Consider the following 14,444-nt stretch of genomic DNA (forward strand, 5'->3'; position numbering starts at 1 on the left):
CTTTGTTAATGTATCTGATGTGCAAAACCTTACTAGATTTGCCCCAATTTGAAGGTGTCTGTGGCTTTCCAGCACTCCATGTGTTCCTAGCTACATCTCACAGGCAGACTTTCTAAAGTAGTGCCTTTCAGTAGCACTGCTGGCGACGATGGACAGGTTCTATATCTGCATTGTCCATTGGGATAGCCACTAGCTGCATGTGGCTATTGAGCACTTGAAATGTACCTGGCATGACTGAGAAACTAGTTAACACTTAAAACATTTTTCTTTTTTGATACAGGGTCTCAGTCTGTTGCCCAGGGTGGAGTGCAGTGGTGCAATCTTGGCTCACTACAACCTCTGCCTCCTGATCCTTCCACCTCAGCTTCCCTGAGTATCTGGGACTACAGGCATGGGCCACCATGCCTGCCTAATTGTTTTTGTGTTTTTTGTAGAGATGAGGTTTCACCATGTTGTCCGGGCTGTTCTTGAACTCCTAGGCTCTGCCTAGTGATCTGCCCGCCTCAGCCTCTCAGAGTGCTGGGACTACAGAGGTGAGCCACTGTACTGGCCCTAGTTAGCACTTTAATTAATTTGAATTTAAATAGGCACATCTGCCTAGTAGCTACTGTGTTGGATAGCACAGCCCTCTGGGGTTCTGGTACGTCTGTCAAGGCCAGAAAAGGTATGTTGCGATGGATAGTGCTACATCTGCCACGGGGTGGTAATCTGATACAGGCCTGCTCAGGTGACACCACCTAAAGAAATCTCATCAGTGTGCACCTCTGGCAAGCCTGACAAGGCTGACTTCTCTCGATGGGACCCTCCAATTTCCCCATTCCCTGTAAGCAGCTGTGCTGTCTAGGAAGAGAATTTGCTCTTAGATCATCAGTCTGTATGTGCGTCTTCAGACGAGACAGTTTCCCCTTATCCCAGCAGTTTTCAGCTTTTTGTTTCTGGTTGCAAATGATTGACTCCGCTGATTGCTGGAAGCTACACAGGTGACTCCCCACCCTCTCGGGCTACCCCACCAGTGACAACACAGGCAGGGGTGGCCTGGCTTCCTTTCTCGTGTTGTTATCGGGTAGCTGCCTGCTCAGAACCCACAAAGCCTGCCCCTCATCCCAGGCAGAGAGCAACCCAGCTCTTTCCCCAGACACTGAGAGCTGGTGGTGCCTGCTGTCCCCGGGAGAGTTGCATCGCCCTCCACAGTGAGTATTGCTCTTCTTCTTGTTGCCCCCAACCCAGTGTCATCTTGGCCCTCAGTTGTGTGCTGCTATGATGGCTTCTAAAACCTGGGCTTGCACTCATTTGTTCAGAGGTCGTGGGCACCAGTCACTTTTCTAGAAACTTCCAGGAAGGTAAATGGGAATTGGTGATGCCCAACCCAGGTTTCTTGTAGGGCGAGTAATAAAACTCCCTCCCCCTTCCCATACATGAAGCTTAGGCTTAAGGCAGTCTGTGATTTATACCTTAAAGGAAGGAGAAGCAGGTGCTGGGGGACAAGATGGTGGCCAGGGGTAAAGGACACACCCATGAGGTCCTTGAGTCTGAGACACTGCCCCATGGAAAGGATTCTTTGTAGCAGTGAAAAACTGGAAACAAGGAAACTATGCGTCAGGAGGCGAATGGTTAAATGAATTGTGATGTATCTAGACAATGGAATACACAGCAGCCATCCAATTCTATGATACGGTTCTATATTGAATTGGCATGGAAGGTGATCCATGAAAGATGGGCAATTAGAAAGCAAGATAGAAGATTATATGTGTAGTCTGATTTCCTTTCTATTAAGTGCGTGTGTGTGTGTGTGTGTGTGTGAGGTTGTGTTACAGAGAAAAAGTCAGAAAGGAAGTATCTCAGAAACTTAACAATGGCTAAACTAGGAAAGGGTGCTTCAGGAGTTTTTATTTTCTATATTATGTATGTTGGCATTTTGGGGATTTTTTGTGCATTGTAAAAATACTCCTTTATGATCAGAGTAAAGCAAAAAGTTATTTTAAATGACTCATCAGTGGATGCTGGTTTGCCTTTTCAAACACACCTACCCTCTTTAGTTCTGAATTAGCTGTTACTCCATAGACGGCTGGCAAGTCCATCCAGAGAGTGGTCACTGTGTGCTGAACCGGAAGGGCTGTGCAGCAGCCAGTCTGTGGGATCCCATCTCCTTACTCCCTTTCCTGAACGAGCAAAAGCTAATTTACTATTTCAGCATCTGGAATTTCAGAGTCCTTTTCTTCCAATATCTGCTTATCTGTTCTGAAGCCTCTTTGTGTAGGCCTCACTCACAGGCTTGTGTTGGGAGCCCCTGGGCCCCGTGCAGCCCCTGCAGGGCGGTTGGCAGGCATCTGATCCAGGCATGGTGAGTGGATGGATCTGATAGATGGCTCAGAGACCCCGCCTCGTGTAGGGAACAAAAAGCAGAGCTATGAAAAAATGTAAGAGATGATTCAAGCTCCGTGTAGCAAATTGTACAAAGATCAAAGTAAGGACCTGCATTCCTGACTCATGTTAGTATCTGATTTGATGTTAGTGCTGTAAGCATCAGAGGCTATAAGTGTGGGGAGATGCTGTGTGCACAATAACCCCATGCTGATTTTCATGTTGGCTACTTAAGAATGTTAGAGAATGCAAAAATAGTGATTGGATAATAAGAGGTTCCAAGCTAACTTTTCTAATAGGCACTTTTCTCTTTTGGAGAATTAGCAGCTCTCTCCCTTCCTTTATCTCCCAGGTCCCTGCACATACCCCATGCTTTCTGACTTTCATGCCTTAGTGCATATGTTTTCCCACCCTGGAGCAATGTTCCCTCCCCTCGTTGCATGTCTCCATGCTCTTCGGCCTTCAAGGACCCGCAAAAATGTCACCTCTTCAATGAAGCCCTCCTGGATTTTCCCCAGAGCTAAAGACATGACCTCCTTCTTCCAATTCCTACAACTCATAGCACTTTCCCTTTGTTGTTATTTGCAGCCATGACTTACTCAGTGTATTTGAATGCAAGCTTCTTGAGGACATGGATCATGTCTTACACATTGTTTAAGCCAAATAAATGTATCAGGTACTCAAGGCACATTGAATAAGTGGGTTTGATGGATGGCCCATGGCACCTGCAACAAGGCCTCACTGAGCAGCAAGGGAGAGATTTGCCACAGTGCTGAGTCAACTGCCCATCCACTCCCGACAGACCGCTGAGATGGTCCTCACTCTCAGTATGTTTGGTCATATGTGGGATTTTCCCCCCTATATTTTTCCCGCTTTCTCACTGGCAAGACGAAAATGAAAGCAAGCACTGAGACTTAGTAGCTGGGAGAATAAAATATTTGAGAAGTATTCTGACAAAATGAAAGAGAAATAGACGGCAAGGCTGTCTGTGGAGGTTCTAGATGTGGGCTCTAGGGAGGGGTATGTCCTGTTTTTACTCTTTGGCTCTCTCCAAATTTTCTATGAGCCAGAAGCAGATGCATATTTTATAAACTGTAATATATTACATTCTATTATACACCATAATATATTACATGATATATACTATTTGTTTATTTATTTTAGAGACAGGGTCTTGCTCTGTCACGCAGGCTGCAGTGCAGCAGTGAAATGTTAGCTCACTTCAGCCTTGAACTCCTGGGTTCAAGCGATTGTCCTGCGTCAGCCAGCTGAGTAGCTGGGACTACAGGGTAGGCAACCATGCCTGGCATATTTTTAAATTTTTTGTAGAGATGGGGTCTTGCTCTGTTGCCCAGGCTGATCTCAAATTCCTGGCTTCAAGTGATGCTCCCACCTCAGCCTCCCAAAGTGTTGGAACTACAGGCATGAGCCACCTTGCCTGGCTTGTGTTTATATATTACCTTTTTTTAAAAAAAAAATAAAGACAAACCTTTATAGAAAGCTAGTGTACAACTTAGTTGCATAAAGTAGCCTCGGTGAATGTAATTACTAGACTTGCTCTTTCTGCGGTAGCTGGAGCAGGCTACAAGTTCCTCCTCTAGATGAGTTTTGTAAACAGGTGTGCTGAACGTTAGAGCATTGGGCTTCTTCTTTTTTTTTTAAATATGACAAGTTATTTTTATGACAGCTCTTAAAATAAAATTTTACACACTTGGTAAGATATTTAAATAGTTTGCAAAATCTAAATGATAACATGAAAGTTCATTTTGCACTGGTCATCGTGGTTCAGTCTCCTTCCAGAAAATGTTTCGGTGCTGGTGAGCAGTGCAGTGTATGTCTTTTTCTATTTTTTTTTTTTTAAAGATCACACAACATAAGTCTTCCTACATGTTGCATTTTAATCTTATAGTCTTGAGGACCTCTTTTCTATCGGCATGAGGACCATCCTTGTTTATTGGCTACACGTGGTTTATTGGATTGATGTGTCATAATATTACCAATTGCTGAATATTTAAGTTGTTTTCCAATTTTTGTTCTGCTCCAACATATATCCCTATACCTGGACCCTTGTGTTCTTTTGTGAGAATACCAGTAGGGCAAATTCCAAGCAGATGTGCTGCAGAGTCAGAGATGTTGTGCTTTGTAAATTTTGACAGATATGGCTTAACCCTCCAAAAAGATCACATAAATTTATACTCCTCACAGCAGTGTGGAGGCCTTTTTTCCAAACTCTTACCAATGTTGTTACCATCTATTGCTATTTCCAATCTGAAACTTGCTATCACTCACTATAACCAAAGCCATTCTTTCTTCTTTTTGTGGTTTCTTTCTTTGGGAATTTTTCTCAGGTATTACATGATTAATATTCAATCCTTTCATGCAAGCAAAAAGGAGGTGACATAAGCCCTGGGTATTAGAAATATATATATATATTTATATAAATATATATATATATAACATATATATATAACATATATAAAGTGTTTTCTAATTGATATCTCAAAAATCAACCTCCGTATTCCCCAAGCTGTAATAAAATAAAATTTGCTGAGTTGAGGTCTTCCAAACTCAACTGGGCATTTTTCATCTGGGGGAAAAAAAAGAAGAGTAATGCTCAGCTCCAAAGTGGCTGCTTTTCTGCTTGCTGGGTGAGTTTCTTGTTTCAAAACAGAGGCTCACTGGGCTTCTTGATGGCACCTGGAGTCATGCCAAGCAGGAAGCAATCACTCCACACAGCTGAAGATGTCAGAACCGTTCAGAAATACTGCCTGGGGAAAGTTCTTGGTTCTTCGGCTTAGGAGGAAAGGGGCAGAATACAACCTTTCTGAAGAAAATGCATCTTTCATTCACCTGGGAAATATTTCAAAATTACTATAAAAAGAAGTTAGAAGCAGGTGAATTGCCCCACAGAGGGGAATGTTTAAATGAATTGGGGCACAGCCCCTGTCGGAATGCCAGGTAGCTGATGCCTTCACCTGTCTGAAGAATGTTTAATGATGAAAGAAATGTTCATAATCCATTAGGTGGGAAAAAGAAAATAAAAGTTCAAAGTGTACGAATGCATAGAAACACGGCTGGGAGGGAAAACAACAGAAAGTTAAAAGTGGTTATTTTAGGGTAGGAAGATTACGGGTGATTTTGATTTTCTCCTCTCGGCTTTTCTGTATTTGTCAAATTTCCTGCAAACATGTGTGTTACTTTTGTAACAAAAAAAGTCATTTTTCAGATAAATGTCAGTGTTTTCCTGGCCCCCAGAGGGCTGCAGTGAAATTCGGTGCATGCCCAGGTGGCTGGGTAAGGTCATGGCCGGAGGCTGGGGCTACTCATTTTTATTTCAGACACAGTCCTGTTCCAGGCTTTCTTGTGTCTTAGGGTCAATTGCCAAAACATTTTTTTCTCTTCTTCTAAAAATTTATTGTGAGTCTTACTTGTATCTAATTTCAAGCTCACTGAAAAGTGAAGAATTGTGTAAAGAATGCTTATAAACCCTTCACCCAAACCATTGTTTTCATTTTGTCCTACTGGCTTTATTATTCTCCTTCTCTCTATATACATATGTTTTCATTAATTTTTTGCATTTTTTGCTTATTTTTTGAATCCTTTGAGAATATGCCAAAGACACTGTTCTCTTTTGCCCCTAAATACTTCAGGGGATAATTCCTAAGAACAGGGGCATTCTCCTGTAAAACCACAATGCAGTCAGCAAAATCAGGAAATTTAACCCAGATGCAGCACTATCATCAAATTCACAGCACCTATTGTAATGCCCTTAATTTCCCAGTAATGTCCTTCACAATTATTTTTTTTCCCCACTCCAGGACCAAATCCAGGTTCTTGCCTTGCATCTACTTGTCCTGTCTCTTTAGTCTCCTTCAACCTGAGATGGTTTCTCAGTTTTTCTTTGTCTCACTTGACCTTGATATTTGGCCAATTACTTTGCAGAAAGTCCTTCATTTTGGGTTTTTCTGATGCTTCCTCATTCTTTGATTTAGGTTGACCTTTTTTCCAGGAATAAAGATGATGTGTCTTCCCTCCTCAACTCTTTAGGACAAATGTGACACTGGTTTGCTTCCATGTTGGTGGTATGGGGTTTGAAGACCAACTTAGCTGGTCTTCAAATCCAACACCATCAACATGTAGTTACATGTCTCCAGGGAGCCCTGGCTGTTTAGTGGAGAAAGATATTTAGATTCCAAGATCAGGGCACTAGGCGCTAATTATGCTGTGTATCATTGCTTTTAGGTCCTCTCAGCAGACAGAGCCAGGAAACATGTATGTGAAACACACATACATATACATATACAAATTGTCTAATCTATCTAATTTAATCTTAAAAACATATGGGTATAAAGACATGTGAACATGTATGTTCATTCCAACACTATTCACAATAGCAAAAACATGGAATCAACCTAAATGTTCATCAACGATAGACTGGATAAGGAAAATGTGGTACATATACATCATGGAATACTACACAGCCATAAAAAAGAACAAAATCATGTCCTTTGAAGCAACATAGATGGAACTGGAGGCCATTATCCTAAGTGAATTAACACAGAACAGAAAAACAAATGTCACATGTTCTCATTTATAAATGGGAGCTAAATGTTGAGTACATATGGACACAAAAAAGGGAACAACAGACACTGGGACCTCCTTGAGGAAGGAGGGAGGTAGGAGGGTGAGGATAAAAAACCTATCTACCAGTCAGGTACTATGCTTATTAACCTGGGTGGCGAAATAATCTATACACCAAGCCCCCATGACGCGCAATTTACCTATATGACAAACCTGCACATATACCCCTGAAGCTAAAATAAAAGGAAAAAACCCACAAAAGCAAACCAAAACAAAAAAAAAACCCACGTGGGTCCGTAGTGATCTCTCAAGTTGGCTACAACAGCACAAGGCACTCCAGTGCACTTTTGAAAAGCTACCAGCAGAGAGGTTACCAGGAGGAAGTTCTGGTTGCTTTCCTCCTCAGGGCCTGCTGACAGCCGGAGATGACACTGAGAAGTGAAGTGCCAGAATGTTTTCATCGTACTTTGCTTTTCCCTGCCTTACTTGAACAGCTTTATTGAGGTCCAATTATAATAAACTGCAAATATTAAAATGCAGAATGTAAGTTCTGACATACATACACCCTTGCGAAGCTCTCACACAACCCAGACAGTGAACATATTTATCCCCCACTGAGGTTTCCTTTGTACCCACCTGCCCTCCTGCCCTCCCACACTCCCCTTCTCTCTCTCTCTCTCTTTTTTTTTTGTTTGAGATGGAGTCTTGCTCTGTCACCCAGGCTGGAGTGCAGTGGTGCAATCTTGGCTCACTGCAACCTCTGCCTCCCAGGTTCAAGTGATCCTCCTGCCTCAGCCTCCTGAGTAGCTGAGACTACAGGCGCACACCACCACACCTGGCTAATTTTTTGTATTTTTATAGAAATGGGGTTTCACCACGTTGGCCAGACTGGTCTCGAACTCCCAACCTCAGGTGATCTACCCACCTTGGCCTCCCAAAGTGCTGGGGTTATAGGCGTAAGCCACCATGCCCAGCCACCTCCCCTTCTCTCTCTCTCTATTGCCAGGACATCAGTGATTCTGCTTTCCGTCAGTATAGATTAGTTTGCATTATCTAGAGTTTTATACAAGTGAAATCATACAGTATGAACTCCCTTTGGTCTGGCTACTTGGCATAATTGTTTGGAGACTTGTCCATGTTGCTGTGTGAATCGGTCATTCATTCCCTATTCCATTGGATGGATATTTCACAGTTAACTTATCCATTTACTACTTGATGGACATTTAGGCTGTTATCAGTTTTTGGCTACCACAGAGTAAAGCTGTAATGAACATTCACATACTAGTCTTTATGGGGACATATACTTACAATTTTCTTGGGTGAATACTTAGGAGTGGGATGACTGGATCACATGGTGAGTGCATGTATAACGTCTTAAGAAACTGCCAGTTTTCCAAAGTGGTTTTACCACACATTATGCATTGGAAACCACTGTACTTTCAGAAAAGCAGGGTGGGGTCATGATGTTGTTATGGAAAGGAAGCCAACAGGTTGGCTTTATAGGATTTATGAAAGAGACTATTTTTTTCGAGAACCTTGGGGTGTGATGCTGGACAGGTTTCCTTGAAATGTACTCGCTAAGGGTATAAAAGGAAATGTCCCGGCTCAGGCACAGACTCCGTCCTCGAAGGCAGTCAAGCTGTTGTTTCTTTGGTTATGTAGGGGTGGGCTTTAAAGAAATTCAAAACACATGAAAATGACAACTCGAGATTTATTTCAGTCAGTTCCGAGGCCCTGTGCATTAGGGAACTAGAACTCATTTTTCTTCAGTACACAAACCTAGGACTTCCTTTTCCTGCTGAAGTCAGGGTAAAGAGGAGAAAGGTGGGTTCTGGGGGCACCGGGTCTTTTAGGGAGGGGGCCCCAACCCCAGTGGGCACCACCCAGCCCTCATGTTCTTCTTGCCACCTGGTTACTCAAAGGCCCTTTTCCTGGGGAGTCCAGAGCCCAGGGCATTCTCAAAGCGACCACTGTCCTGTTAGCTTCGGTGAGTCCCTTAGCTGATAGAGCAGGGGGAAGGGGAACCAGTCAGCAAAACAGGACTTGACGGACAAGCTGAATCAAGGGAAAGGGAGCTAATGTAGAAAGGATGAGCTGGGAAAAATGTAACAGCCCACCTGCCATTCCTCATTTGTGGATGGGAGATGTACTAATTATTGTCTAAGTAGAAAGAAAACAAATGCTAGAATCAGGTGACCCTCAGAGTCAAAGAAGTGAATGATAACTTCAAAGGAGAGGTTCATTCATTTCTGTGTGGACTACTCAGATGATTCTGAAATCTAGAATACTATATAGACTCTAACTCCTGCTTGGAATATTTTTTTCAGAAGAATAAACAGATTTAAAATTTAATCTCCACCTTTTTGGCATTTGGTTGTTACTATTCGTTTACAAGCCAGTCCACTTTTTGATTTTTGTCCCTTTTCCAGGAGCAGGCTTGCATCTGACTGACCCACCATGACACCCACAGACTTCACAGTGAGTACAGCCGTGCTCCTCTGGCTCCTCAAAACACACACTCATCTTCCCTTTTTAGGGGGTGTGGGAAGGATCCACTGTGGGGGAAGGATTTATCTGTGTGGTTTCCCAGGGTAAGATCTCTGCCTGGCAATGCGCATTGCTGGGTAGGTTGTTGTCCAGCACAGAGGGTTTTGCAAATGCAAAGAGGCAGCTATGCTTTGGGGTATGTTGTGGAGACAGAGGAAAATGTGGTGTTATAAACAGCTAAGGATTTTTAACCATCTTTAACTAGGGTGTGCTTAGTTCCATATGCCTGTTCTAAAACTCAGACAAATGAGGCAAAGGGAGAATTCATGTAATTTGCTTTTAAAAAACCCATGGTGGGCACATTAGTTGTATTTCTTGCATAACATTATGTAGACCTTATGAAAACACGTAACAGTATACATTCCCCTGAAAGAGACCAAGAGCTGAGCAAAAATTAGTGAGTCAGTCTGGGCGTGGTAGCTCACGCCTGTAATCCCAGCACTTTGGGAGGCAGAGGCGGGCGGATCACCTGGCCGAGGCCAGGATTTCAAGACCAGCCTGCCCAACATGGCAAAACCCCATCTCTACTAAAAATACAAAAATAGCTAGGTGTGGTGGCATGCACATGTAATCCCAGCTACTTGGGAGGCTGAGGCACGAGAGTCGCTTGAGCCTGGGAGGTGGAGGTTGCAGTGAGCCAAGATCACGCCATTGCACTCCAGCCTGGGCAACAGAGCGAGACTCTGTCTTAAAAAAAAAAAAAAAAAATCAGTGAGTCAAATCATAATCCAGAGAATCTTTTTTTCTTTTACAGCCAAATGTAATTAAGTGTAGAATCAAATTAATTTCCCATGCTTTTGTAACATTCATAAATGCTTTATAAAATTACCTAAGGGCTTTGATTTTGCTCTTCTCCAAGGGAAAGCCTGGGTTTTACATGTAGATAATTGAAATCCAGACTTCCTAGCAGGAGGGCTAACAAACTGCCTCACAGTACATTGTAGGTTTCCATGATCTATGGAGAGTGGTGGTTGAAACAGTTTATCAACTAAATTATTTATGATATGCTAATGATTCATTAGTATTACATATGTATAGTTACCTAATTGCACCTATATCCATAACAACAAAAAAGTAATTAATTTGGTCCTGGTGAAGTAACTATTATTCTGACAAAAAGTAGACTCTTCAGTTTCTCCTGCATTAAATTCACCTTTCAATCCCTGAGGCTGTGGAAACAGAAGTAGATGAAGGCAGCAGAGCCAGGGCTGCTTCTGAGCTTGCCAGTCATTTGCTTTTATCATTTGGGATCTTGGATAATAGCCAACTCTGCAAAGCAGCCCCAGATAAGAAGGAAACTGCACCTCAGTAATGACCTTCTCTTGTCAGAGGAGTCTGGCGCCATCTAAATGGGAAGAAGATGGGACCCCTGTGGCCCTGACTCCCATATTCCATGGAAAGTAGCCGTGGCACCCTGTGGCCACCTTTCTGAGGATGTGCTGGGCCAGTCACCCATGCAGGTGCCCCACATTCCCTCAGCGTCACAGTAAAGGCAGAGTCCTTTTTACAGATGAGGAGACCTAGACTGGGGAAGGTGGTTTGAGGGTTCAAGGTCTCATAGAAATTTGGAGGAAGAGCCCTTGAGGGGTGCTGTTGGCAATCATAGCTTTGCTGGGTTCCTCCCTCAGGGTGAATGTCAAAGCACTGAAATCCAGGTCTCAATGTTGGGATTTAATACTTTCTCAAGTGTGGGGCCAAGGTGTCTGCCAGAGTCCCTGCTGATAACAAATTCATTTTTTCCCCACCTCCCTCCTTCTTGTGCCCTCTCTTATTCCATCTCCCCCATTGCCTTGTGCCCATTCTTGGTGCTAAGGCACAATGGAAGCCTTGGCAAGCACAGTCCCTGCCCTTTCTCTGTCCATTCCCCAGAGAGGGGCATCTTGAGCCTGGGTTTGGCTGAGGGTTTCCAGAGAACACATGAGCCAGAGAAGGAGGCCCTGGAAAGCTCTGGGAACTTCTTCCTGCTCTGGGTGTTCCCAACTGGGATGCCTGGGCTGCTGCTTCTGAGCCCAGGACTCCTGAGGGAAGAGGACGTGCCTGTGTGGGAGCAACAGCCTGTGGGCTCAGAGGCTTGCCAGGACACAGACAGGCAGGATGGGCCCCTTGCCCTGGCTGTGCACTGAGGTTTGTTTACATTTACTGAGGGATTTCCAGAAGATTTGATGTCTAAGATCCATCAGGCATGTGCAAAACTGTGAGTGTGAGTCGTGACACAGGGGGTGTTGTTCCAGGATTCCTCTCGTGGTCCTGACAAATTTTATATAAATCTAGATTTGGGGTGTAAAATTCAATCACTTAAAAAATATGCCTGGGGAGTCCCTAACCTAACTAACTAAGTAACTTCATGCAAAAGCACGAGGTCCTTAATTCTCACCCAGCAGAAAAACTATGCCCCCTGGGCTTCCAGCAGGACACAATGTCCTTGTCTGGGATTCAGTCTTGGGATTGTTAGCTGTGCCTGCTCACCGGGCAGTGGAGAAAGCTGGGTCACCCAGGTCCTGGGATTTCTGCACAATTTCTCCTGTTCTGCTCCTGCAGTCTCCTCCAGGCCCCGCTCCAGATCACCTTCCCTCGCTGGCCCAGGAATCCATCTCCTTCCAGCACCTTAGCCCAGGACTAACACAGCTAAGTGATGCTGGCCTTCCCACCTGCCCCCTCTCATTTGTTCCCTAGGAACCAAAGTCATCCCTTGTGCTTGTCCTTCTGCCAAGCATGCCCTCTTTCCTCCCTTGCCTTCTTCTTTCTTCCTTGTCTGTCTTCCTCTTAACATGTCTTTAAAATCCGTGCTGCTCCTCGCTACCTGGAGCTGCAGCAGGAGGAGAGCAGGCTTGCTGGACCGGAGAAGCAACTCCAGGCAGCAAGACCCCTGGGCCCTCATCTGTGAGGCTGCTTGCGATTTGCTTCACAGCCGTGGGCTCAGGCTCATGTGAGAGTCTATTAAAGCTATTTGACCAAAAAAAAAAAAAAAAAAAAAAAAAAAAAAAAACACACAACACACAAAACACCAACCCACAAATAACAAAAAAAAAACTTCAAAAGCAAGTTTAGCACTTATTCATTGTGTGGATTCACAGTCGGTACTTGCTCATCTGCATTGTTTTACTGAGAGTCCTCCAAAAGGTCATCCTCCCAACCTCTTAAACCTGCTGTGATGTCCATTGTGGGGTCTCCATGCTCTTCACAGTCTTCCTTCTATTCTCAAGTTCTTCTTTCACTCAAAGTCCACTCAAACCTCACCTCCTACAGGACGACTGTCTTAGTGGGGCCATGATTGCAGCTGGTTCCCGTGTCCAGCGTTGGGAGGATTCTCCTGGCATGTTTCTAAAATGTGTGTCACCTAGGAGGTCTGTCCTCTCGAGAGACTGGGTTTCCAGACAAGGGCCAATGCTAGAAGAAACATCTCTAAGTGTAAACTGAAATGGATTAATCAAGCCAAGGGACTAATCACATATAAAATAGGGAGACGAGTTTTCTTTAGTTCTTTGCGTTTGTGGGCCATTTCCAGCTGCCCTGGCCTGAAGAGCCGCCTCCAGGATCCTGCTCCTGGGTCCCTCTCTTTGCAATAGGATTTTCTCTTGCTCACATATTGGAGATGGAGTCAGGACTAGATGTCAGATTTTCCCAGTTGTCATCCAAGTTACCTTGGGTCCCCCTGCTACTTCCTGCCAGCCAGGGCCCAAATAGGACTAACATCTACTGTCCTTTATCAATCAATTCAGTGAGCCCTGATATCTAAGAAGCCCTCCACAAACACACACACAACAGGTTCTATGTTCCAATAAATTTAGAAAACATTGTTAAACAAAATTCAACAGATTCTGAAGGATTTCTCAGAGTCTTTACTGTGCTAATGTGCAATTAAAATAAAACAACTTCTGGGCCGGGCACGGCGGCTCACGCCTGTAATGCCAGCACTTTCGGAGGCCAAAGTGGGTGGATTACGAGGTCAGAAGTTCGAGACCAGCCTGACCAACATGGTGAAATCCTGTCTCTACTAAAAATACAAAAATTAGCCAGGCATGGTGGCACACGCCTGTAATCCCAGCTACTCAGGAGGCTGAGGCAGGAGAATCGCTTGAACCTGGGAGGCGGAGGTTGCAGTGAGCCGAGATGGCGCCATTGCACTCCAGCCTGGGCAGCAAGAGCAAAACTCCATCTCAAAACAAACAAACAAATAAATAAAACGAGTTTTGTAGGACTTTTCAGATCCTTCAATGTGCTCAGGAGTATTGTGAATTTCAAAGAAGGAATATGCAAAGATTCTCAACTATTTTAACCATTAGTGTTCCACCTAAAACATGGTTTGGGAAACGCTAGTCAGATCTACTAGAAATAGATGGATATTACAATGTATACAGATAGGGAGAGCCCAGCTAACAGGAGGTAGAGAATATTTTGCTATTTAAATATAAACATTTAAGTACACAAAATCATCTTTGTACTTATATATTTGTTAATATTAACTGTTCAAAACAAAATAAAAACTTATTGTGGATTTGGGGTGACTTCTAGTCCAAATGTATCCAGATAAATTGAACTATTGCATTTGCCTCAGGATAAATAAAAGTAGAGATGAGATTTGGCAAGGAATGTCCCTCAAGGAAAGGGAGTGAGAGCTGGTAGTCCCTGGTGGAATTTGGGAGTCCTAATGGGAGCCCTCAGAAGGAAACTGGTGGGAAGTGAGAGCGCTTGAGGATCTGTGGGCAGAGGTTTTGGAAGGAATGTAGCAGGCGTGGCACGGACTCTCCCCTCCTCCTCCATCGGCAGTCCACATCCTTCATTACCTCCCACCCCAGGTTTGACTCAAGGGCTTACATCTCAGGGTCTCATTTCCAGACCTCATTTCCTGTTTCCGTAGCAGGGGTTTTAGGATGGCTTCTGCTTCAGGAACCCAGAAAAAGTGTAAGAAGTGTGTGTGTGTATGCGCGTATATGTGTGTATATATGTGTGCATGC

The 14,444-nt window shown here is 44.0% G+C and overlaps 1 protein-coding gene and 1 long non-coding RNA gene across 6 annotated transcripts in view; one reads left to right on the forward strand and one right to left on the reverse strand.

Annotated features, from left to right (window-relative positions):
- The window catches only part of CCR9 (C-C motif chemokine receptor 9), a 107,191-nt gene that overhangs the window by 89,539 nt on the left and 3,208 nt on the right, over positions 1–14,444 (forward strand). For 4 of the 5 annotated variants that reach the window (XM_055109779.2, XM_063602770.1, XM_055109781.2 and 1 more), the window contains one exon: positions 9,372–9,420. In XM_055109779.2, coding sequence (XP_054965754.1) covers positions 9,400–9,420 — 21 coding nt within the window. In that variant the 5' untranslated portion in view covers positions 9,372–9,399. Of the gene's footprint in view, positions 1–8,680; positions 8,767–9,371; positions 9,421–14,444 lie in introns of those variants that run through there. The other variant, XM_063602771.1, reaches the window with a different exon arrangement.
- LOC130541322 (uncharacterized) overlaps positions 1–14,444 on the reverse strand; it is a 62,422-nt gene that overhangs the window by 32,437 nt on the left and 15,541 nt on the right. The window lies entirely within an intron of this gene.

The sequence above is a fragment of the Pan paniscus genome, chromosome 2 (assembly GCF_029289425.2).
Source record: "Pan paniscus chromosome 2, NHGRI_mPanPan1-v2.0_pri, whole genome shotgun sequence".
Lineage (NCBI taxonomy): Eukaryota > Metazoa > Chordata > Mammalia > Primates > Hominidae > Pan > Pan paniscus.